Here is a 27292-nt window from a genome sequence, read left to right as displayed (position 1 = left end):
CCATCCTTGGAATAATACATACATGATAAATGGAGAGAAATCTCCTGTTTAGAGTTATTTAAGAGAAATACAATTAAAAATAAGAACAAAGGCTAATGAATCAGCGCGATTAGCAATGCGTACAACAAAATATCAAAACTTTTTTGCCAAAAGCCAAAAATTTTTTGCTTATTCAATACAAGTTTGAACGTTTTAACTCAATTTTGGAATTATCATCAGTTTAGTAATAAATTCCAATAATAAAATTCAATTGAAAAAACTGGTCATCATCGATTCGGTGTGCGGACGAGTCACTCCTAGTTTGCCGAATTTGAGGTGCTAATTTCCCACCGCGTATATTGTAAGAGATGATTTGATTCCTGTATAAATATGCGCAATGTTCTGCATAAGTTAATCTAAGTAACTGAAAAATTCATCAAGTAACTCACCCCAAATGCCGATGAGAACCAGTGAAGCAATGGATAAATAAAACATTTTTAATTCATAAAAACACAATAAGGTTCTGTTTCACTGTAACATGATGTTTCTCACAACGTTACTTCTAAGTGACTGATCGTTAAGCATGAAATCCGAATGGTTGTGCCATTACAAATACAGAAAGCCAGCAATCAGATAAACAAAAAGTAAATATAACGGCTCGAGTAAAGGAGAAACAAACAAAAGTGCTGTTCGCCGCCGAGCAATAATTAAATAACAATAATGAGTCGAAACTTTAACAATTAAACAAGTCATACAGAATATAAATAATTTACATACAAAAACTATTACAATTTATAGCTGATTATAAATAATCTAAATTAAGCCAAACATATAAAAACTGATTATAAATTATATAAATTAAGTCAAACACAATAATTAATTAATAAATTACGTAAGCAGAACGCCCGATAAAAACATTACATATTCGTGATCTGGATTTTTTATAATTTTCTTAATAGTGAGACATACGCAAGGCATTCAGTATCGGATTGTAAGTTTAGATTGTTCTTTTGCATTTAAATATACAGCATTTCAGACACTAACTGCTTAAGAAACGTTCCGAATCAAGAACCTACACGTACTCCTAGTCAAACTCATGACTAACAAATTTAATTCTATGCTCAGTAATCACAGAATAATTTTTCTTATCTCAATTAATGTTGTTTCGGTGTTCAGTTATTCTCGTTTTCAATCTCTGCCCGTCTGGCCTAAGTCACATTCTTTACATGAGATTTTATATACTATATTTTTTTTGAGTTTGTAAGGAGAGCGTCCATCTGAACTTTAATAATCCTGCTCAATTTATTGAGAATAAAAACGCCACCTTCGAATTTAGAGTCTTAGTGATACAAACAAATTTATCCAAAATGTTGAGGATGTAAGGTAAAACAGACCACCAGGAATGTTTTTTTAACCGTAGCATTATTCGCGTCAATGTCTGTTTGTTTAAATATGTCTTTGTAAATCAACAATTTCAGGCGCGTATTAATAGTCTCAAAAATAAATTTTACAAGATAGTTATTATTTAAAAGAGTATTAACAATAAGCTTCATATTCTTCTTGTGGAATTTTGGATCTGAAAGTAAAAATGCCGTCAACCATTCCCATAATTGTCCCTTTTTCGTGACAACGAGTGTGCGGATAAGAAATTAAAATATCTGCCTGAAAAGGTGGACTTATGATACCAATCAAATTCTATTTCTCGTGACCGTTGCTTCTCTCAAGAACTCGGACAGACCAAAACCGAAATCGATAACCGGATCATAACCGTTATTTTAGTCACATCAAAACCAAAATATTGTGCAGGCTAATGGACCGTAATCGTAACCGGACCAAAAATATTTTTCGGCTTTCAATCGGATTTTCAGTCAAATTTTTTTAAATGCTGTTAAAAATCATACCAAAGATCAGGTAAAAAAGGGGAAAAAGCGCGTGCTGCGTTTCTCTTTCAACGAGATAAGAATAAAAAAAAAAAAAAAGATACACGGCATCTATATTTTATTTCTTTTTTTTAAATATATTTAACGTTTCATAGATACGTAGTTGATTTTAAAGATTCATTTTTCCTTCAATTTGTAAACATAAAATAAATACAAAAAATTAAAATCTTTACAATGTTAAAACTAAATTTTTAAAACTAAAATTATATTTTAATTTTTCCAGCTCTTTTAAAGCACCCAAAAAGTTTGATAATTTTAATTAAACTTTTAAGACCGTAGATATTTACTTCTAGGTTTTCAATACATAGCAATATTACAGGGTGTCTACAGAGGGTTATTTTTTTGTCTTTACTCTTATTATAATTTAATTACAATTAATATGTTATTTTATAAAGAAAAACTACCATTAATACCAGTAAAAAAAAAAACGATTAACGCTGCAAATTACTGAAAATGGTGAAGTAAAACAAAAACAAAAAAGAAAGAAATTTTGAAAAACCCGGAACCTCCGATGATTTTTAAACATCTTTATATTAAACAAGTGTTGTTTACAATAAACAAACATTTTTTATAATATGATATTTATATTTGTACGAAAAATATTGTCAAAGCTAATGAGAGTCAGCGCTGTTATCAGTGCACACAAGAAAAGTTTATTCTATATGTCAATTACAAACAAAATGGACGTTTCGACTCTGTTTGGAGTCATTCTCAACATAATACAAACTTCGACTAACATAATAAAATCGTAACAATTAATTATCCGGCCATCGTCGTTCCAGTATTCAGCTGAGTCACTCACGATTTGCACAAGCCGTGGTGTAGCTTTTCCAACGTGTATGATAGAGGAGATGGCAAGCTCTCTCTATAACTATATGCGAAATTCTGCATAAAATCGAAACAATTGACAAGATTATTTAAAGCAGTGACTCACCACCGGATCACGACAAAAACCACCAAAACCATGGAAAAAAAATGTGGCAACTTGCAGTCACTATACAAGTACATTTTCAATTGCTGTAATTTGGTGTTTCTGACAGCGCTGCGTTACAAGTGACTGAGCGTTAACCGTAGATTTAACGAAACATTGAAAGTCAAATAGAGAATATATATAGTCAATATTCAAGGCGGAGGGGGAGGGGGACCAGAACAGACAAATAATCTCCGCTGTTGAGAAATAAATAGATTATATGAAGAGAACAAAAGTTATTAGTTAAAAAATAAAAATGAGTTTATAAAATAGGACAGTGATAATTAAAAAGAAATTGATATAAATAAATTTTTTCAATATGAGACCTTTGCAGTCCATCCCAAGATTCGTTCAAAATCAAAATATCATTAGATAAACAAATTGTATAAGTTAGGTCAATATAAAAATTCCAGAATCGAATCACATGGTATACCTACAAGATTCATAATTTTTTTAGCAATGAGAGATACGTATGATGCAAGCATTCGGTGTACAATTGTAGATTCAGACTATTCTTTTGCATCTGGATATGAAGCATTTCAGACACTAAACGCCTGCTCAAATATCTCTCTGAATCCAAAATTTGAACATTATCCCAATCAAATTCGTGATTACAATTAATCCTGTGTTCTGTGATTACTGAGTGAGACGTGTTATTTCGATTGATGTTATTACGGTGTTCCGCTGTTCTTGTTTTCAATCTTCTGCCTGTCTGGCCAACGAAACATCACAGTCTTTACATACAATTTTATATACATTTTTCTTCGAATTTGACGGAATAGCGTCTTTCTGTACTCTAATAATCCTGCCCAATTTATTGAGACTGAAAAACGCCATTTTTATATTTAAATTCTTAGTGATGGAAGCAAATTTATTCGAAATGTGCGGTACGTAAAGTAAAACAAACCATGGAGTTTTTTCCTCAGTAGTGGCATCAACCGTGTGTATGTCAGTCTGTTTGAGTGTCTGTTTGTAAATAAGCGATTTCAAACGAGCATTGACCGTCTCAAAAATAAATGAGACAAGATAGTCATTGTTTAAAAGAACACTAATAATGAGCTCAATTTTCTTTTTGTGAAACTGTGGGTCAGATAACAAAAACGCCCTGTCAACCATTCCCATAATTGTCCCTCTTTTCTGGGATATCGGATGAGCAGACAAAAAATTGAAGTATCTGCCCAAAAAAATGGGCTTGTGATACCAGTCAAATTTCAAATTGTGATTTTTCTTAATTATAGTAATGTCAAAAAAATTGATTCTGTCATCCCCTTTTTCTATCGTAAACTGTAGTCTTGGGTGAAAGGAATTGAAAGTCGACAGCGTAAATTCGATCAAGTTATTCGGAACGGCCATCACGATATCGTCAACGTATCTGAAGTAAAAAGGCAACACTACTCCGATCTTATTTAGAGCTTTGAATTCCAAATCCTGCATTACAAAATCTGCAATTATAGGGGAGAGTGGAGATCCCATCGGAGTGCCGAATTTTTGTTTGTAATAGTTGTTGTCGATACTAAAGAAGGTCGAGTTTAGTACTAATTGCACTGCAAATAAAAATTCTTGCTTTGAAATATTGCATGCTTTCTCAATGTGCTCCCATCTATTGGAAACGCTTTCAAGTACCGACTCGACCGGAATATTAGTAAATAGCGAGACAACATCTAAAGAGATTAAAGAAAAATCAGGTTCCAACTTAATACTTCTTAGTTTCTTGATTAGTTGGAAACTATTATCGACATTACTCGGCGCCTTCGGAATGTTTTTCGATAAAATTTCGTGCAAAAGGGTTGCCAAATCGTACATCGGACTGTCGATAGACAAAATAATAATTCTGAAAGGGCATCCCGGCTTATAGACTTTGGGAAGGCCATAAGCTCTTGGGAGGTTGCCATCGCTACAGTACGCCTTTTTATACGTTGCTGGTGTGATGTAATTCTGGTTCTTCCATCTGGTTAACAGCTCGCGGACACTCCTTGTCATACTATTAGTTGGATCTTTTTTGACTTTGACGTAAGTGTTATGGTCTTGCAGCAACTGTAATATTTTTTCTTTGTAGACAGTACCGTTTAAGGCTACAGTGATATTGCCCTTATCCGCTTTTGTAAAAACAATATCCAGATTATTTTGAATAAAATTGTTCGTGGCCTTCAATAAAAACCGCAATCTGTTGTTGACGTCATCGTTGTGCTGAGGAAGTGATAACAGGTTGTTGAAAATGAGTATAGCAAAATTTCTAATATCCAGATGTAAATTCGGTTTTACTTTCTCCAAATTATTTGCAAAGTTTTTGATACAGGAAAGGATGGTTCTTCTTCTGTCAAGCAGAGGTAAGGAAAAATTTTTCCCTAACTGCAACAACATTTGTACCTCGGTTGAAATGTCATACGATGATAAATTTTTGAACCACCCCTCCCGCACGTTATGAAGAGAGGAGCCGAATGTTTTATCAGCATAGTCCTTCGGATTCACTGAGACTTTAATTTCATATTCTGATGACATGTCATTGGTTGGGCATAACGAGAAGGATGGCTTATCCCCAATCAACGTCGTTTCAGAGAGAGAGAGAGTCACCATGTTTCCCGTATGAACAAAAGTATTGTACAGGTGTAATTATTTATATTTGAATTATTTTTATACATTATCATTTTTATACGTTAATTTTGTAGTGGATATTAATTGGTAGTGAACAATATAATTATATTTTTAATAAATATATTTAATTATTTATTAGTGCACAGATATCCGCGCATTGACTCCTTAAACCTAGTTTTTTTCATTAGGAGAGACCGGGGCTATTCAAAAGACGGAGCAATTCGAAAAATAGAAATATCTTTTTATGGGTACATGTTAAAAATTTATTTTAAATACTGTAAACGCGTCATAATGTAACGACGCTGCTAACAAAGTTTCGTTGGCAACGGCGTTATATTGCAGTAGTAGCAGTAAAAAATGTGTCTCGCGACAGTCAAAGTAATTTGTGACAGTCAGTATTTCTTTGAAATTTAAATAAAATATATAAGATTTTTTCTGAAAACTTTGAATGTATCGTGTTCAGTTGTATGTATTTGAATCACTTCGTGTTTACTTTTAGCTGTGTAATGTTTATTTTTGTAGATTATACGCAATAATGTGCTCAGTTGATGTCGGGGCTATTTAAAACACCAAACGTCGAATCGTCGTTCAAACAACTTTTTTCTTTCATATTCGCGTTCTATGTATCAAAATACACAATTTAATATTTAACAGATGTAATTACACAAAATACGAATAGTCCCTGACTTGTTCCAAAAACGCTAAAGCAATAAAATTCTCTATTGTGCGTTTGTATTCTTTTATTGCATGTAATATTTTGGTATAATACTATATATCCTTCTCTGAATAAAATAAAGTCTTAACATTAGCTTTTTTACATTTTTTCATATTAAAACATAAATTTCAGAATATTTCCGGATTAACTTCAAATTACCCCGGGCTCGGGGCTATTCGGAACACTTGGCACTAGTCGACATTTTTATATGTAACTCAAAGCAAATACATTTCCGTCTTCTATCTATAAGGGTATTGTAAAGTGGAAGGTTCAACCTTGCAAACCATCCAACTTTTTTTTAAATAAATACAAGACTCAGGAGACGCAAAAAAAGTGTTCCAAATAGCCCCAGTTTCCCGTATTATTAAAATACGACACCTCGTATAAACGCTGAAATTAATATAGTAAACTAATTTTTATGTTCATATTTGGAATATTACATCACATGAGATTTAATAATTATTAATTATTAAAAAAACTGTTGTAAAAAACGAATATAATCCTAAGAAATAGTTTAAAAACTAATTTAAGTTAATATTTATGTTAATTATTTGTAAAGAATTTTTAATATTAGCAATTATCAAGAAGCATATGTTTTATTTTATTTAAAAAATACATTAATTCTGTTATTATTTGTTTCTGTCGTATTTACATTATCATAAATAGAAAGAAAAAACTTTATAGGCAGAAACTTAAGGACAGAAACTTAAAGACAGAAACTAACATTATTTTAACTTTATACGGACCATTCTCTAGTTATTTCTCATTAACACAGATTTTTATTCTAGTTCGTCATATCCTAATCCGGTGAACTCCTGAAGTGTAATCTCGTTGTATGGTCTACTTTTTCCTGTATATTGTTAAAAATTTAATTATTTCAAATCATTCTTTCAATCTGCTATTATCTTATAAACATAGTATTTAAACTACAGCCATTGACAAAATTATTAGGCACCCTTGCTTTTTCTAAATTTCTTACAACTGAATGTGCGTAAGCTCTCTATTTGCGTGTTCTTTTCATACTACTGATCTTGTGAAAAGGTCAAGCAACTGAGGCATATAAGTTTCTCAGAGAAATGACAATATTTACAAAATTGTTTAGTGTGCATTTTGACTTCGAATAATACGGACGTTATCATCGTGTTTCTAGCAATTGCTAGGCAATTCTTTATGTTATTATTGTTAACATATTATCCGAAATTTCAAAATGCCTAAAACACACGAGTTGAGTGAAAGAAAACGGGCTCAGATTATTGTGTTGCATTCCGAAGGACTATCTCAAGTGCAAAAAAATAAAATGCTCCCGTTGCGCAGTTCAAACTACAATAAAAAGATATAACAATACTAAGCAGTTTAAATCCAGATCTGGAAGAGGAAGAAAACGAAAGACTAATACCAGAGAAGATCGATATTTAAAGTAAAATGCTTTAAAAGATCGTCAACAAACGACAAAAGAATTAGCTGCTGCGTTAAAAAGTGATCATAAAATTACTATTTCCGCCAAAACTGTTAGTAGACGCCTCAATGAATTTGGAATTAAAGCAAGAAAGACAGAAACCATGGCTCTCAGAGACAAACAGAAAAAAACGATTAGTATGGGCAAAAAAATACAAAACTTGGACAGCATCAGACTGGGATAAAATATTATGGTCGGATGAAAGCAACATTCAGGTAAGTTTAACAACTTTATAATAAGTAATTAAACGTAATATTTTTAATCGCAAGTACGAAAATACAACATAAAAATACGTTCACTGCAAGTATGAATTTTTTCTTGTCGTTTGCAGTTGTTTGGTACTTCTGGAGCCGTATATGTGCATCGCAGAATTGGAAAAGCATATAATCCGAAGTGTGTCGTTCCTACTGTAAAACATGGTGGAGGTAATATTATGATTTGGGGCTGTATGGCGTTAGCCGGCGTAGGAACTCCATTTATTTGTTCGGATCGAATGAACTCAGAAACTTATACAGCCATGTTAGGACAGACATTGAAGTCGTCCATGACAAAAATATTTAAAGAGCAGACGGAACAAGTGATATTCCAACAAGATAATGCTCTCTATCATACTGCACGTAAGAGCATTGCGTGGTTTAAGCGAAATAAGATTAAGATGCTTGAATGGCCACCACAGAGTCCAGATCTCAATCCAATTGAGCACTTATGGGCTCATTTGAAGAAACAGGTCCACGCTCGCAAGTGCAATTCAATTACTGAGCTCAAGAAGGTGATTTTCGAAGAATGGAAGAAAATATCACCTGCTATATGCGAACGATTAGTACATAACTTATCTAAAAGAATAGCAGAAGTCATAAAAAATAATGGTGGACCAAGCAAATATTAGTTTATATAATTATTTAAAAAATAAATAATAACATTTATAAAGATAGTGTTATTTATTTCCCTATAAATTGAAAAAATTGTTAAATAAATAGGGTGCCTAATAATTTTGTCAATAACTGTATGTTTTTAAAATTAAAATAGAAAAGGCTCTGAAGAAGTAAATCAAAATATGAATTAATGCCGTGAGAGCCATCATAAGAAGTTCGTGTAAGAATTAATGTAATTAACAAGCAATTATTATTACAGACGTTCCGATCATCTGGTTTAGATCATCTTCAGTGTAAAATTATTTCTTCATTCCACATACAATAGTTGATAATTAGACTTGTGTAGCGCAGGTACAAAAATCGGCAATCGAAAATGATGCAGTACAATTATTGCCTGTAGATGATCAAAACCAGAGGATTAAAACGTCTGTAATAATAATTGCCTGTTAATTACATTAATTTTCACACGAACATCTTGGCTCTCACAGCATTAATTCATATTTTGATATATTTTTAATTTCTACAATACAAGTGTTGGGTTTAAGTGTTTGTAGATGGCGATGATAAGTAGTTTTTCAGTTCGTGCGACTAACTATCTAGCGTACAGTTGTATCTCTATGCACTGCATGTATGGTCGTTTTCTTTCTTTGTCTAATCGTAAGCGTGATAAGTCGAAAAATTGTTACACGTGCAAATGCATAGCAGGCGCTAGCCCATTAAGTATACATTGAGTATAATTTTAATATAAGTTAAAATTGCATTTCTATCTCAATTGATCTAATTCAAGATTCCCTAATTTTGCACAATTCCCTGCACATCAATTATATCGTAAATTAATAACAGGTTATGGGCCCAGGTGCAAAATAGCGGAAACAATAATGTAACCTCCAAAACCAAGTAAAACAAGTAAAAGTCAGTAAAATGAGGTTATATAAACAAGAATAAAGCAAGTATTAGTATTGAAAGCTAATCATGGTTGAAGCAAAATTGAACTTGGACAAGCTAGTCGAAAAATCTGATAATACAGGTCTAAGTAATTACACATCATGGCGCTTCAAAGTAAATCTTATACTAAAAACAAAAGCACTGTATAATGTAGCTACAGGTGTTACAATCAAGCCTTCTGAAAACGATGCTACGTATGGTGAATGGTGTAGGAAAGACTTGGAAGCACAAACGATCATAAACATAAACGTTGATAAAAGTATAGCATTGAAAATATGTGTATGCAAAACTGCTTCGGAAATGCTCAAACGTCTGAAAACGCTGTATGGTAAAAAGTCTCAATCGATCAAAGATGGACTACTCATGCAATTCTTCGCTTATAAATACGATGATAATAAAACTGCAGTCGATAACTGTCTTGCCATAGATGGGTTAGCGCAAGAGCTGCGTGCTATTGGTGAAGAAATAGAAGATGATTGGATTATCTCTCGAATTTTAAATAGTCTGCCAGAAAGGTTTAGTCACTTTCATTCTGCCTGGGATTCAAAAGTATCAACTGATAAAACAATTTCAAAATTAATGGAGCGACTTCAACAAGAAGAACAACGTATAAAATTGAGAGACGGCAATTCAGTAGAAAGTGCATTAATCTCCAAAGGCAAAAATAACAAGCTCAACAATAAAACGCATCATAAGAAAAATTTATCACAATCAAAAGGAAGTCAGAATCAGTCATCAAGCAATTACAACAATAATGTTTTAAATGTGATAAAGTTGGACATCAGAAAAGTCAGTGTCATGGAAAGCCGTGTCAAGAGTATTTGGATTATTGTAAAAGAAACTATAAATGTAACAACTGTCAGGAAGTTGGTCATTTTATAAAAGAGTGTCCTAAATTGCAAAAAAAAAAAATGTAAAAGCTTTCATATCAATTGCCTTGTCCGCAACGGAAATAAAACAAATATTAGATAATCATAAATCATGGTATCAAGATAGTGGAGCAACACATCACATGACTGAAAATCTAAGTTGGATGTCACATCTCATAACAATAGAAAATTCTGCAACAATAATATTAGGCAATTCAACGAAACTAAGATCATATAATATGAGTAATGTACACATGACAGCTTATAATGGTAAGGAATGGTATCCCATAGTACTTCAGCAAGTTTTGTATGTACCAGAGTTGACATTCAATCTTTTTTCGTTAATAACTGCATTGGATAAAAGATACACTTAACAAGCAAATACAAGTCAGTCAATTATCCTTGAAAATAATAATCCAATACTAATAGCAGTCAGAACGAAAGGATTATTTCGAATGAGAGTAAGGAACAATGAAGATCAATGTTTGACAACAATATCAATAAAAGATTGGCACAAACGACTTGCACATCAAAATGTCACTTATGTCAGAGACGGGCGGATCCCGATAGCGCACGGGACCAATAGCCTACCACCACAACGACCGATGCCTAGAGTTTTTCCGTTGTTTGGGTTAGATAAGTTAAGATGATTGGTTGGTGGGCTATCGCAACGTGCGCTATCGGATCCCGTTCGTCAGAGACATACTAAAAAGAAACGACATAAAATTCATCAACGATTGGAATGGTTACATATGTGAAGGATGTGCTTATGGCAAGCAATGTCGCACTACACACAAAACGAATCCGAATACAGACACAGAATGTCTGGATGTCATACACGTAGATTTAGGAGAAATGAACAAATTTTCACTAGGAGGAGCCAAATACTTTCTCTTGTTCAAGGACAACTACAGCCATTATCAAACTATATATTTTTTGAAAAATAAGTCAGAAGCAGTGAAGAATTGAAAAGCTCAATAATTTTCTAAAGTTGGTTAACAACCAATTTGGTCGACAGGTTAAAACTCTAAAGTCAGATAATGGAAAAAAAATAAAAAATACTGAAAGTCGAAAGATACTTGAAGAACTTGGAATATTTCCTGAATGTTCTGCAAAGTACACTCCAGAACAGAATGGACGTATTGAAAGAGAAATAAGAACTATAGTGGAAGCTGCTCGTGCCGAACTACATACTGGAAATCTTAGCAAGCAACTTTGAGCTGAAACTATAAATTATTCTGTTCACCATAAATCGCACAGGTACCAGCTCGGTCAAAGGTAAAAGTCCAGCTAAACTTTGGTTTGGACTTCATATGAGTATTAAGTCTATGAAGCCATTTGGTTGTAAATGTTACATATCAAATAAAGATCGTAAGAAGTTGGATAAGAAAAGTCAGAAAGGCATCTTTGTCGGTTATGATCTTGAAAAAACAGGTTATCGTATATATATTCCAGATAAAAAAAAAATAGAAATATCTTGTGATGCTATATTCGATGAAAAATTGAATCAAAACCTAAACTCGACGGAAATCTTTTTTAATAGAAAACCAAAAAGTCTGCAAGAAGAAAAACACGTCAAAAATTCTGAAAATGAGGAACATGTCAATCGACAGAAGAAGAATCATGATAGAGTCAAGCGATGAAGAAAGCTTTGCCAGCGTTGATGAAGTGGACGAAGAATCACAAATGTCCTATAAAGGTGAAATTCAATCTCAAGATGTACTACAGCGAGGACTACAAGACAGAAAACTTCTGAAGCCACCCAACAGGTATGATCCATTTGCTTCAAATCTAATGGTATTAATCGGAGACGTGGAAGAGATATCGGTCGAGAATGCTTTAAATAATCCAAAGTGGAAGCGTGCAATGGGCGATGAAATGCACTCATTGGACAAAACACATACATGGTCACTGATTGAACTGCCAGAAGGTCGCAAAGCACAGAGTAATCGTTGGGTATTTCAAATTAAAGATAATGGAAAAATGAAAACTCGCCTGGTCGCACGTGGATATGATCAACAGCAAGGCACTGATTATTTTGAAACCTTCTCGCCAGTGGTTCATCATGTCAGCATCAGATTACTATTGAGTTTCACAGTAAAAGAATACAAACATGTAAAGACTTTTGACATTAAAACTGCCTTCTTGAATGGAGATCTTACTGAGAACATATATGTGTCACAATCCCAAGGCTATGATGACGGATCTGGAAGAGTTCGCAAGTTATTGAAGAGTTTATACGGTCTGAAGCAAGCACCTAAATCTTGGAATGTAAAATTTACAAGTTACTTGAAAACATTAAATTTTGAAGCGACGGATGATGATCCCTGTTTGTTGACGACGGACTCATCGTAAGTAAAAATCATCAGGATTTGGATCAACTTTTAAATAATCTATCTGCAAATTTTGAAGTCAAGTTTAAAAATCCAAAATATGGAAAATTGAAATACGGAAAATTGGTATGGAAATAAATTTCCTACAGTATGGCATATTTGTCAATCAGCCAGGATACACTGACAAAATTTTAGAAAAGTTTGGCTTCAATGAAGCAAATAAAGCCAGTACTCCAATGGAACCAGGAATGATGACAAACGAAGGAACAAATAATCAACTACTGTCTGACAAACCTTTTCGTGAAGCAGTGGGATGTCTGCTATATCTCAGTACCATATCTCGACTAGACATAAGCTAAGCTGTCAACTATGTAAGTCGTCAAATCAATAAGTCAAGGGTCAGTCATTGGAAAATAATTGAACGCATATTCAGATACCTACGAGGTACGGATAATTATGGCATTTTCTTCAACGGAAACACGGAGTTACGTGTGTATACAGACTCAAACTACGGGGGTTCAGGAAGTGCTGATATGTGCTCTACAAGTGGATTGCTAGTCGATAACCTATCATGTGGTTAACTCAGAAGCAAAAGATAACTGCAATATCGTCGGCTGAAGCAGAATATCGTGCTGTAACATACAAGAAGTTTGTTGGATACAACGAGTTATAGAAGAGTTAAAACTGCAAAATGTATCAAAACCTACTAATATATATATATAGATAATAAGGCGTCTATTCACATGTTGGAAAATTCAGAAAAAGGGAAGGTTACTAAAAGTAAAAAGAAATTAAACGTAAATTCATAAATAAACATATAAACAATACTGTAAGTCCTGTATATATTACGTCCAAAGAACAAATTGCTGATATCTTTATAAAACCTTTGAATAAAGATCCCTTCCTGTACTTAAGAAAGAAACTACTTAAGGAGGAGTGTTGGATTTAAGTGTTTGTAGATGGCAATGATAAGTAGTTTTTCAGTTCATGCGACTAACTATCTAGCGTATTGTTATATCTCTATGCACTGCGTATACGGTCGTTTTCTTTCTTTGCCTAATCGTAAGCGTGATAAGTCGAAAAATTTTTACACGTGCAAATGCATAGCAGACGCTAGCCCATTAGGTATACATTGAATATAATTTTAATAAAAGTTCAAATTGCATTTCTATCTCAATTGATCTAATTCAAGATTCCCTAATTTTACACGATTCCCTGTACATCAATTGTATCGTAAATTAATAACAAGCTTTAAAATATTAATTAGAATAAAAGTGATAAAACAAAAAATCGAGCTGTCTCATGAATCGGAGTATGGCAAAATAAAGACTCGAAAATAAGTGTGGCGAAGTAGGGTCACGAAATCATATCGTAAACAGGTAACTTTGATACTGTGATACATCATAGTACAACACTTTTTGAATTTTTCCAATCTATTTTTCTACCCCTTGAGAAAAAAATCAAAAAAATCCAAACGCAAAAAAATTAAAAAACGCGAGTTTTTTCCCGTGCCTTTAAAACTATACAAAAAAGATAAAATATCAGAACTTATTGCAATATAATCATGCTTGAATATATTAATATAATAATATATAATTACTTTTGGTATTACTGTTTATAAGATAAATTATTTCATCGATTTATTGATAAATTGCATTATGCACAAGTGCAGCTTTTACAAAGCAAAGTTGCATTTGCACCTTGTATAATAAAAAAATGGCATATTTTACAATATGTATAAAAAAAAATAGATAATACGAATACATAATGTATTAACAAATACGTGTAATACGGATATATGTAATACAGGTATAATACAGATTACTATTAATTCTATATTTCAAGTAGTGGACAAGTACCCAGATATCATTAACTCTAAACAGCACTTAACAACAAAAATCAACTCTATTTGATATATACAACATACAATAAATTATATTATTATTATTATTATATATATATATACATATCCTGAAAAGGTCGGGACACCTAAATATCTCGGAAAATATAAGTTTTACAGTAAAATGTTTCAGACAAAAGTTGCACGGTTTCGAAGGGGATATAAGGTGATGTCATTAATTTGACCTTGAATAGTTGCTTGAAGGTCACGTAAAGGACACCTTCAATTTTTTTAATGGGACTGCCAACTTTTTATTACATATTCTTGTAGCTTATTTCGAGACTTTTTCAAAACACTACAAAAAAGTTTATTTTTGTTAAGTACTTTCCGAGTTGTGACGCTTGAAAGTTACAGTACACTGTAGCTTTCAAGCCTCACAACTCGGAAAGTACTCAACAAAAATAAACTTTCTTGTAGTGTTTTGGAAAGGTCTCGTAAAACAATATAAATCTCGCTTCAACCTGCAATATATGAGATGGACCTCACATAAAAAGTCATAAAACCATGTAAAGCCCCATAATTATAGTTTTAGTTTTGCATTCAAAACAGCAATCAATAAAAAGTAAATTTTTGCTTTGCATGGAAAATGCATTTGTAACTTTCTGCGCAAAACAAGGTCTATTTATCGCCCGGTGTTTTGGATTTCTCACATTAAATAAAATCATTATACATATTGTACATTATATATTATATATATGTATATAAATATAAATATATACACGTACACCCCTTTTCTCTTAGCAGGATTAGGACCAATCAAAAATATGTTCAGACGAAAGTTGTAGGGTTTCAAAAGATCTATTCAATGATCTTATCAGTTTGACCTTGGATGGCGTCGCCAAGGTCAGATCGAAATCACATTAAGTTTTTTAAATGAAACAACCTATTTTTGATTCCAGAATCTAATAGCTGGTGTCAAGACCTTTCCAAAACACTACAAGAAAGTTTATTTTCGTTGACTACTTTCCGAGTTGTGCGGCTTGAAAGTTACACTACCGCCAACACCATGTAAATAACAATATAAAATCACGCGTTACGCAGAAAGCCGTGCAGCCGACACAAAGAAAGTAAACACGCGAGCCGGGCCAACAAAAACAGATCATGAAAAATCGTGAAAGTTAGCTGTCGCGACCGTAGATAGTCACATACATATGTATGTCATAATATTATGTAATTACATTATTACTTTAACGGTAGCACACGAGCAATAACGAGCGCGGCTTTCTGCGTAACGATGTCTAACTCGTGATTTTATACATATTGTTATTTGCATAGGATGTAGTAGAGATGTGTTCACCACAACGCTATTGTGACTCAACTCAACACGAGTGACAATAACTCTCTCAAACTTGTCACCTACGTCTTCAATAACCGTCATATCAGTATCAATCGCGCAACAAAAATCCGACCCTCTTTATTAGTCTAGGTTTATTTAGCCATGTCCTATTCCAATGAAGAAGCATATGATATGCTGCTAATTTTAGGTGAGTGTCGAGGTACATTCATTGCAGCGGAAAGATTGTGGCGGGAACGTTATCCTGATCGGACTCCTCACTCGCGAAATGTTTTTTCACGTTTGGCTAAACGAATCAAAATTAAAGGTGTCGTTCAGCCTCAACATAACAAAAGTACACAAATTCGTCGTCCGATTATGGATGAAAGAACAATGGAAATTCTTGCATCGACAGAATTGAACCCTTATGATTCTTTAAGACGACGAGAACAAGATTCTGGTGTTAGTAAAATCAGTGTTTGGCGCATTCTAAAAAATAACAAATTTCACCCTTACAGAATGTCTGTTCATCAAGCGTTGAATTATAACGATATTAGACAGAGACTTGTATTTTGCAACTTTATAAGACAGCAACCACTTGATTTCCACTTGAAAATTTTATTTTCTGACGAATGTACACTTAAAAGTGATGGATCTGTTAATACTTGGAACTCTCGTTATTGGGCACAAAATAATCCTCACTGGTTGAGAGAAGTAGATCATCAAACCATTTGGAAAGTCAATGTTTGGTGTGGAATTATTGGAAGTCAAATCATAGGTCCTGTTTTCTTTGACGAAAATCTAAACGGTGATAGATATTCCGCCTTGATAATGACAGATCTTCCTGTCTTACTAGAAAATATTCCTCTGCAATTGCGCCTGAACATGTGGTTCCAACAAGATGCATGTCCGTCTCATACATCGAGAGTTGCTCGTGCGGCATTAAATACTATGTTCCCCGACAAGTGGATAGGCAAATACGGTCCAATCAATTATTCACCCCGATTACCAGATCTCACCGTCCTTGATTATTATTTCTGGGGAAGGATAAAAAACTTGGTCTATCATGAACGTCCGACTACGAGGAATAATATGATTCGTAGAATAAGTGAAGCAATTCGATCCTTACGTGCCGAGGAAATTCTTCGAGCAACCAATGATTTTCAAAATAGAGTTGATGCTTGCATCGCAGAGAATGGTGCTCACTTTGAACATTTAGTCGCTTAACAAAACATACACTCATTCATTCCCGAACGTGAGAGGCAAGGGGACTCACGTGAATCAAGCACCCCAAACGTGAGAGGCAAGGGGACTCACGTGAATCAAGCACCACAAACGTGAGAGGCAAGGGGACTCACGTGAATCAAGCACCCCAATGGGATGAAATTCTCGTCACGTCCACGTCGTTCATTCTGGATAATGCTAAGCACGGGAAAATGCATACAGTCAATCTGGACATGATTGATCATCAAACATAATCAATCCAGTTAATAAACAAAAGCAGAGTACATAAAACATTGACTCCCCTTTTCCTCCCCCATACACATACGCATGCACGTATGCACACACCCACACACAAGATTAAATCCGACTAAGTAACCACCACATGGTACATCTTGAGTAATGCTGATGCTGGCGGTAGTGTAACTTTCAAGCCGCACAACTCGGAAAGTAGTCAACGAAAATAAACATTCTTATAGTGTTTTGGAAAGGTCTTGACACCAGCTATTAGATTCTGGAATCAAAAATAGGGTGTTCCATTTAAAAAACTTAATGTGATTTCGATCTGACCTTGGCGACGCCATCCAAGGTCAAACTGATAAGATCATTGAATAGATCTTTTGAAACCCTACAACTTTCGTCTGAACATATTTTTGATTGGTCCTAATCCTGCAAAGAGAACAAGGGTTAAATAAAATCATTATACATATTGTACATTATATATTATATATATGTATATAAATATAAATATATACAAGGTGATTCAGAACGACCCATGTGTCTCTCTAAAGATGTGTTCTTGGATGAATTCTGAGACGATTTTTCCACTTACCCGCGTAAGCGCCCGCGTCGGAAAATAAGTTGTCTACCATGTCTACACGGCCCGTAATTCAATAACTTTATTCTTTTATAATTCAAAAAGGAAATGTCGGACAAAATTTTCGTATAGAAAAAATTGTCTCAGAATTTATCCAAAAACACTTCTTTACAGGGACACATGGGACGTTCTGAATCACCCTACACACACACACACACACACACACACACACACACACACACACACACACACATACAGTCATTTAAAAAGTATCCGCAGTTTTTTGTTCAATTTTTAAATAAAATTTTTTTTTTATTAGAAATCAATTTTAATCAAGTATATATTGGTCATCATTATTTATAACTTTTTGCCATTTTTCGGGTAATTTCATAGTTCTATCTGTATAAAACTTTTTTGGTTTATCGGCGAAAAATTTTTTCAGATGATTTTGAACAGCTTTTGTCGGCCAATGTTTTTCCATCAAGAGAATTCTGCAAAAATCGAAACAAATAGTAGTCAGACGGTGCAAGGTCCGGGCTATACGGTGGATGCATCAAAACTCCCCAACCAAGCTCCCTCAATTTTTGGCGCACCATCAAAGATGTGTGTGGTTTAGCGTTGTCATGATAGACGACAACACCTTTTCTGTTGATCAATTCCGTTTTTCCTTAATCGCTTTTTGTAATCTCTCGAGTTGTGTACAGTAAAACTCTGAATTAATCGTTAGGCCATGTATTAACACCTCATAATGAACGACTCCCTTCCAATCCCACCATACACACAGCATCACCTTATTTATTGTTAAATCAGGCTTTAAAGTCGTTTGTGGTGGTTCGCCGCGCTTACCTCATGATCTTTTACGAACAATATTCTTGTATTTTACCCATTTTTTATCGCCCGTGATGATTTGCTTTAGAAATGGGTTGATTTCGTTGCATTTTAGTAGTGTTTCGCTGATGGAAATTCGATCAATCAAATTTCTTTGTGTTAATTTATGTGGCACCCAAACATCGAGTTTCTTTGCGTAACTAGCGTTTTTCAAATAATTCCAAACTATCACGTGATTGATTCTAGTGTATTGACTATGTCCTAACAGCTTGCATGCCGGTCTTGCTCGACCAGTTGCAAATTTCATCAACTTTTTCAGTGACTGGCCGATCAGAGCGAAGTCGATCTTTGACATCAAAATTTCCAGAACAAAATCGAACAAACCACTTCTGCGTTCTACGTTCACTTATAGTATATCAGCGTCGTAAACTTCACAAATTTAATTGCATGTTTGTGCTGCGTTTTTACCTTTTTTGTAGTAAAAAAAGCTTCACATAACGTATTTCTTCAGAAATTTCACTCATTTTCAAACCAATATAACTTTTGACACAATTGATAAATTACCAACTTTGTTTACAAAAAATATAACATAAAATACCATCTTTCAGACGTCCATTCGTTTGATACAATCAAATTAGTGTTGCGCGATGTATAACCATCAACATCATCTAGTGCCCATAAACCCTATTTATATATATATATATATATATATGTGCATATGTATGTATGTATTATGTATGTATGTATGTATGTATACTGTATATATCAAAGTCGATTTTAATTAACAAGTGCTATCTTATATAAAAAAAAACTTTTTTATTTCCAAAGTTGAGACACGCGCACTTTATTCCTCATATCAAAAATTTATGTGAAATTTTAGATCGATTAAGAGCAGAGATTATTCGAAAATACATCTCAAATGGGAATCTCATCACCTCCTCGTTATTCCTGGGCTCGGCAAAGAGCGACATTGTTTGGATTCATCACATCGCCATATTGGATCCACCATTTTGAATTCTATAATTTTTACATTTGATTTGCTTTCAAAAAACATGAAAACCTTTTATCATTTTTAAAATTCAGAAATAGCGTTAATACCGTAAGTAAAAATGCAAGAAATTAAGTACTCACACGCTAAAAAGGGTAGTTTTCACCCTTAAACTTGCATCTTTGCCGCGTTTATTATTTTTACTACTCTAGAAGTGTACCAACTTTTATTAAATTTGACGAGTCAGAAAGGCAGGTTTATTTGTTAAAGACACATTTGGCAAAGGTCTTTAACCCTTAATTCAATAACTGGATACTTGGGTATCCATTTAATGTTTTTTATCTCAATATCAGTATTTTCCGCTCAAAATAGTATAAACGGCTCTAGATCCCAATTATTTAAACAATTTCACGTAAAATTAATTGTTTATTAAAAAATGTCAGGAAAAATTTTCCGATAAATACGATTATGCGGTTGTCTAATAACCAAGATACCTAAGCACTCATATGTATTTTTTATTGAAAAGACGCAAATGGAATGATTGTTTAATGATATATTTAAGTGAAAGAACAATCAATTTATAAATACGTTAGAAATAATAAAAGTACTTTATTTAATTAAAATTTTCGAATCCTATATTACTAGACAAGAAAATGTTAGCAATGACCACATGTATTTCAGAAAATAAAATTTCAAAGGATTAAAATTTTCATTACGATATCTCCGTCCGTAGAATACGGATAAAAAAAAATAAAAACATTTTTATTATACAACTTTACCCAAGTTATCGTTTGAGAGTATTTAGAACTTGATCGAAGTTATTGAGATATGATCGTGTGCTGGAAGTTAATGACTCGTATATAATATTTTTTTTTAATACAAAAATACAATCGTATTACGTGCTAAGTATAAACGTTACTGTATAATAAATAATGATACAATAAATAATTATAATATGTTCAAATTTTAAGTTTTGTAAAAATTTTGGTTATATAAGAACATAAAAAAAGAATGAATTCTTGATAGAAGGAAAAAAGGAATAAGAATTTTGAAATGAAACTATTACAGAAAGAAGAAAGGAATTTAAAAAGGCGGAGAAAATAAAGATTTAAACATTTTTAAATAAAGGAATAATGGATGAATATCGTGACATTTTGTATTATAAAAATAAAAATTTCTCTAATAGAATATTATCTAAGGTACTTGAGTCGAATAAGGCCCAGTACTAAATAAAACCCACTTTTGAATTTATCATTTAAAAACCCGTTTTATGTTTAAAATATATACTTAAAAGATATGTCATAGGAAGTAGATAAAGACTGAATAGGAAATTAATACCGGAGACAACACGTTTATTATAGGCCTTCTTATTTAAATTGTATGTTACATGTATCGGTCAAATTTTTTTCTAGTTTGAAATCACGCGGCCATCACATACGTTCTAACTCTTAGTCAGTTATTGCGAGAAATATCATCACAGCCTCAGTGGTCGAGTTGGCTAAGACACCCGTACCGGAGATTCGGGAGGTCCCAGGTTCGAACCCTGGCTGAAGTGATATTTTTCGCAATAAATTCTTTACCATTTCCCTTCCTTCCTTATCTTTTTTCCCTATACTCCTTATCCCTTCCACTCTCGCTGTCGTCCCCGTTGCCCTCACTATCTCTTCTATCTCTTTTCTTAACCCCTCTATTCCTTTCTCCTTTGCTTTCACTCCTTTTACTATTATATTTCTCTTCCTTTCTTCCCTTCTCCTCTTTTCCCCCTCTAACTCTATTCTCTTCATCCTTTCTTCTAATTCCTTCATCTCTCCCTTTCTCCCTCTCTCCATCGGCTTTACCCTTTCCTCTTCCTTCCTTTCCTCATCCCCTTCCTCTTTCTCCTCCCTCCCCCTACCTTTCTCTATCTCTTCCACTCTTTTCTCTAAACTGTCTAATCTTTTCCTCATTTCTTCCATCCATTCCCTCATCTCTGCTTTCCCCTCCTTTACCTCTCTTAATTCCGCTTTAATTTCCTTAAAACCCTCCCTTACTTCCCTTAATATCTCACTCAACCCCCCCTTCTTCTTGCCTTTCCAGCTGTTTTTCCGACTGCTTTTCTAGCTGTTTTTCCGGCGATCTCACTACCTTTATACTTTTCTTAAAGATATCTGCCTGTAATGCATCTATCTCCTTCCTTTTCTCTCCTCTCTTAAACGCCTCTATGAGCGATAGACTATATGCTCTATCCCTCATCCCCTCTGCTTTGCTCGGTGTCCCCTCCCTCCTCTTCTCTTCCCCTGTCCCCTCCTCTACTTCCCTTTCTCTTTCCTTCCTTCCCTCCTTTCCTTCCTCCATCTCGTCTTTCCTCTAACCTGCCTACTTCCTATTCACGAGTTTATTTACTTGCAGTCGGGTTGTAAAAGAAAAACAAAAATTTCTTTTAAGTAATCTATATATATATATTTTTTTTTTGTAGAAAATATTTACTAGAAAATATGACTCTTTTATATTTAAGATGATCACTTTTACTCTAAAAAAAAAAAAACAATTTAAACAAGTTTTATAATATTTTAGCTTATTTTTATAATTATTATACCGCTGTAGCAAATGCAAAAATATAAAATCATATATTAAGATATTAAATCGGTTACTCAAACGTTACTCTAATTCAAAATTTCCCGCTACTGCACTTACTCTCTCCTGCTCTGCTTCTCACTTCTACCGCCCGATGTCGCTACCCTCCCTCTTTTCTGCTTTCTCTCTACACTCTAAACCTGCTCTCCCGTCTAACCTCCAAATCCCGTCCCAACCCTACTATCCCTCCTGTCTCCCTATTCTCTTCCCCCGGCCCTTTACCCTTATTCACCCTCTACCACCAGCCCCTTCCCTTTCCCTTCACCTCCTCGCACTCCACCATGTCTCACCCTATCCCCTAATACCTGTTTATCACTCGCACTCTCCACACACACACACGTCAGTCATTCTCGCTACCGGAAACGGAAGTCCTATTTGAAATTTTACTGTTTTACGTATTTTTCACGATATTATTCAAGTTTTTGCTTTGTAGCTTGTATATTAATATTTTTTTGGTATCATAAAAATAATATTAGTATTGTGGGAAACTTCCTGAGTAAAAATTAGGGTTGACGATTATCCGTTTATCCGGATATTCGGATATCCGAGATAGAGATAGATCCGAGATTAAATATCCGATTGAAGCGGATATCCGGATCTTTCGGATCCAAATTTGAAGCCGTTCGGATCTAAACCATTAAATTGTTTGTTATTCAGATGATTCTTATAGAAAAAAGATCTCATTATAAAGATAAATTTTTATTTCTTGACATAGAACGAAAACATAATATATAGAACAAAAACATAATATATAGAAGTTTTATAATAATAACTTCATAACTTAATAATATTTTTTTAATTGGTCAATTAAACAAGTTAATTAAACAGATTCCGATTTTGGAACAGAAAGACAAGAACATCGACATTGGCAGGATCAAGGCAACATCTTTTTATAGTTACAGTGTTTCCACACGTGGAAAACACTCTTTCAAATCCAGCTGATGATGCGGGTATACTGAGATATTCAAGCTTGTCTGCGGAAGCCGTGCAATATTGCCATACCCAACTTCTCTTCTTTGACATAGTACACTTCTCAAACACTGATAAGTAGATTTTCGTTTTCTAAATGCCAATAACGCTGCCAGACAATGATAATTCAAAGCCGCGTATTAGCGAGCTCAACCTTCGAACGGCGAGTGTGAGTGTCAACATAAACAGACACTGGCAATGTCAAGCTGGTACTTTTCGTTCTCTTTGTAACACAATTTTCAAATCCGGATCCGGATTTTTATACCAATTGTAAACTTTTTAGATAAGATGAAAAAAAATAATCCGGATTGATTCGGATATCCGGATCTTCATATTCTATCCGAAATATTCGGATATAGAAACCGGATAATATCACTATCCGGATACTCGGATATCCGGATATCCATAGATTCGGATGAAATCGTCAACTCTAGTAAAAATGCCATATTGTAAACCCCAATATTATTTTTTTCTAACACTAAAAAATTACAATTTAAATAAGAAGGCCTATTTGGTCATAGCTGGATCTCAGTGCTTTATGTATACGTGTGATTTTTATATACTTTCTCAGACTTAACCAAACTGCGCGCCGTTACTTTCGGACATATAAAACAGTTGTAATCGAATAAGAATTAGTAATATCACTTTTATTAAATTAAAATTAATTTAATAATAGTTGATGCTTACTAGCATCGATATTAACCTTTTTCCCCCTGAAAAAACTAGGGGAGAAAATTGAAGTGATGAAAGGAAAAGCAAAGCTGAGGGAAAGAAGGGAGTGGATAGTGGATGATCTGACAGAAAAGGAGAGAAAGATAGAGTGGTGGATAAGGAAGGAAGCGGAAAGAATAAGGAGGGAAGGTAGGAAAGTAAGAGTAGGTTATATGAAAATATGGATTGAGGAGAAATTATGGGTATGGAATGAGATTAAGGATGAGTTGAGGGAATGGCACGGAAAAGAAGTAAGAGAATGGAAGGGGGGGATGGAGAAGGGTAGAGGAGTGGAAAAAGAGAAAGAAGATTTTTAGTAGGGAGGTGGACGGAGGGAGAGGGAGAGGGAGAAATAGAAGGAAATATAGAAAATGAGAAGCATAGGAAAAAGAGGAACAAGAAAAAAGAGGATGGCAAAAAGTATAAAATAGGCTTTTGGAATGTGGCAGGCATGGAAAATAAAGAGAAGGATTTCAGGGAGAGACTAAAAGAATGGGATGTGATGTTCCTGAGTGAGACTTGGTTACAGAAGAAGGGATGGGAAAGAGTTCGAAAATGGCTGCCAAAAGGATACGTGTGGGAAGTGCAAGAGGCGGCAAGGAAGAGTAAGAAAGGGAGGGCAATGGGAGGAATGATTGTGGGGATAAGGGAAGGGATAGGGAGAGAAAAGGATGATAAGGAAAGAAAAGAGGAGGGATTACAAGCAGTAAAAGTAAATTTAGGGGGAGAGTGGTGGAGACTAATAGGAGTATATGTAAATAGAGATTTGGAGGGAAAAATGGGAAGGCTGAGAGAGTGAATGGAGGACAGAGAGGAAGGGGTGAGGGTGTTAATAGGAGGGGATTTCAATGCTAGGACGGGGAGAGAGGGGGGAAGAATAGGTGAGGATGAAGAGGGAGGAGCAGAACAGGGAAAGAGGAGCTCGAAGGATGAAAAGATGAATAGAGAGGGAAAAAAGCTATGTGGTTATATAGGAGAATTGGGATGGTCAATATTGAATGGAAGCGTAAAGGGGGATGAGGAAGGGGAATGGACGTATACAAGAGGGAAGGGAGGGACCGTAATAGATTATGTGATCGGGAATGAGGAGACAAGAAGGAAGGTGGAAAAAATGAAGGTGGAGGATTGGGTAGATTCCGATCATCAGCCGATAACGGTATGAGTGGAGGGAGGAGGCCGGAGGGAAGAGAGGACCGGGAAAAGAAAAGGGAGAGGAAGAAGGGGGGTTTGGACGGAGAAGGGAAAAAAGAAATTTGAGGAATACCTTGGGAAGAGGGATAGTGATGGTGAGGGGGTAGGGGAGGTTTGGAGGGAAATGAAGAGAAAAGTAGAAGTGGCATTAGAGAGAGTAGAGAAGGAAGAGAAGAAGGAACGGAGAGGATGGTGGGATGAGGAATGTAGGGATAGAAAAAGAGAGGTTATGGAGGAGTTAAAATGGTGGAGGAAGAGAGGGGGAGAAGGGAAAAAATATAAAGAAATGAGAAAGAGGTACAGGGAACATTGTGAGGAGAAGAAGAAAAAGGAGAGGGAAAGATGGGAGAGGGATATAGAAGGAATAAGATCCGAAAAGGAAGTGGAAGGTAGTGTGGAAGGTAGTGAATAAAAGAAGGAGGAAGAGAAAGAGAGTCAGGGAAGGGATTGAAATGGGGGAGTGGGAAAAACACTTTAGAGGGGTGCTGGGGGGAGTAGAGTGGAGGATAAGAGGGGAGGTAATGGGGAGAGGGGTAGAGGAGGAAGAAGAGATTAGTAGAGGAAATTGGTAGGGTGATAAGGAGATTGAGGGACGGAAAAGCGGCAGGAGGGGATGGGATTACGAATGAAGTATGGAAATATGGGGGAAAAGAAATAAGGGAATGGCTGTGGGAGATATGTAATAGAGTGTGGAAGGGAGAGGGATGGCCGGAAGATTGGAGAGAAGGGATAGTGGTACCGATAGTGAAAAAGGGGGAGGGGGAAAAGGTAGAAGACTATACGGGGGTGACGCTCACGCAAACGGCGTATAAAGTGTACGCGGCGGTTTTGGCGGAGAGATTGAGGGAAGAAGTAGAAAATAAAGGGATATTACTACCCAGTCAAACGGGGTTTAGGAGAGGGGTAGGAACGATAGATCACATATACGTATTCAATTATTTAATAAATAAGAAAATAGCGGAAGCAAAAGGCAAAATAGTAGTTATGTTCGTGGATATGAAAGCAGCGTTTGACTCGGTGGATAGGAAGATACTGGTACAGACAATGAGGAGGAAAGGAGTGAGAGAGAGTCTGGTGGTGAGGTGTGAGGAAGTTTTGGAGGAAACAATAAGTAGAGTAAGGGTGGAGGAAAGAGAGGGGGGAAACTTTTGGACAAATAGAGGAGTGAGACAGGGATGTCCGTTGAGCCCATGCATCTTCACACTACTACTAGCGGATTTGGATGAGGAATTGGAGAAGGGGGGATGGGGGAGAGTAAAGGTGAAAGGAAGAAAAATTTATTCCCTGGCGTACGCGGATGATGTGGCGGTGGTGGCACAGGATGAAGCAGAGATGAAAGGGTTAATAAAAACATTAGAAGAATATGTAGAACAGAAAAGATTAGAAGTAAATGTGGAGAAGACAAAAGTGTTGAGGTGTAGAAGAGGGGGTGGGAGACAGAAAAAGATAATATGGAAATGGAAAGGAAATGAAATAGAGGAAGTGAAAAGGTATAAATATTTGGGCTACATGATGATGGCAAATGGGGGACAGAAAGAACATATAGAGGAGAGAGTCAAAAAAGGAGCGGTGGTGATGAGAGAAGTATGGGGAATAGGGAAAAGGAAATTTGAAAAGAACTGGGCTAGAAGGATGTGGTTATTTGATAGGTTGGTATGGACGGTGGTTAGCTATGGGGCAGAAATTTGGGGGTGGAAAGAAAGGGAAAAGGTAGAGAGGATACAGGACAGGTACTTGAAATGGGTAATAGGGGTGGGAAGGTACACACCGGGGTACATGGTAAGGGAGGAGATGCAGAGGGAAAAATTAAGGGAAAGGGCAGGAATGAGGGCATGGAGTTATGAAAAGAAACTGCGAGAAGGAGGAGGGGGGGAGTTGGCAAGGTTGTGTTGGGAGGAGATAAGAGGTAGAGCGAAGGAGGGAAAGGTGATGGGAAAATGGGAGGAAGAAAGAAGAAGTTTCTATGAAGAAAAGAGCTGGAACATCAAGGAGATAGAAAAGTTGAGAGAAGAGGGAGGGTTAAGGGGGGAAGAGGTGGTGGCAAGAGAGAGGAGGCGGCAGGAAGAGGAAAGGTGGGAAAAAATTAGGAGCTCGAAGTTCAACAGATGGT

The 27292-nt window shown here is 35.1% G+C and overlaps 1 protein-coding gene and 1 non-coding gene across 9 annotated transcripts in view; one reads left to right on the top strand and one right to left on the bottom strand.

Annotated features, from left to right (window-relative positions):
• LOC105198180 (2-aminoethanethiol dioxygenase) overlaps window positions 1-27292 on the bottom strand; it is an 84991-nt gene that overhangs the window by 17136 nt on the left and 40563 nt on the right. Inside the window, exon 2 of one of the 8 annotated variants that reach the window (XM_039447852.1) lies at window positions 2811-7046. The exons of the other annotated variants lie outside the window; for them this stretch is intronic. Coding sequence (XP_039303786.1) covers window positions 3586-5463 — 1878 coding nt within the window. The 5' untranslated portion in view covers window positions 5464-7046 and the 3' untranslated portion in view covers window positions 2811-3585. Of the gene's footprint in view, window positions 1-2810; window positions 7047-27292 lie in introns of those variants that run through there. 8 annotated transcript variants of the gene reach the window in all.
• Window positions 21178-21253, top strand: Trnas-gga. The gene has a single exon. It is a non-coding gene; the product is annotated as a tRNA-Ser (tRNA).

Source organism: Solenopsis invicta, chromosome 4, assembly GCF_016802725.1.
Source record: "Solenopsis invicta isolate M01_SB chromosome 4, UNIL_Sinv_3.0, whole genome shotgun sequence".
Taxonomy (NCBI): domain Eukaryota; kingdom Metazoa; phylum Arthropoda; class Insecta; order Hymenoptera; family Formicidae; genus Solenopsis; species Solenopsis invicta.
The sequence above is the reverse complement of the archived record's forward strand: the minus strand, read 5'-3'. Positions and strand labels throughout refer to the sequence as shown.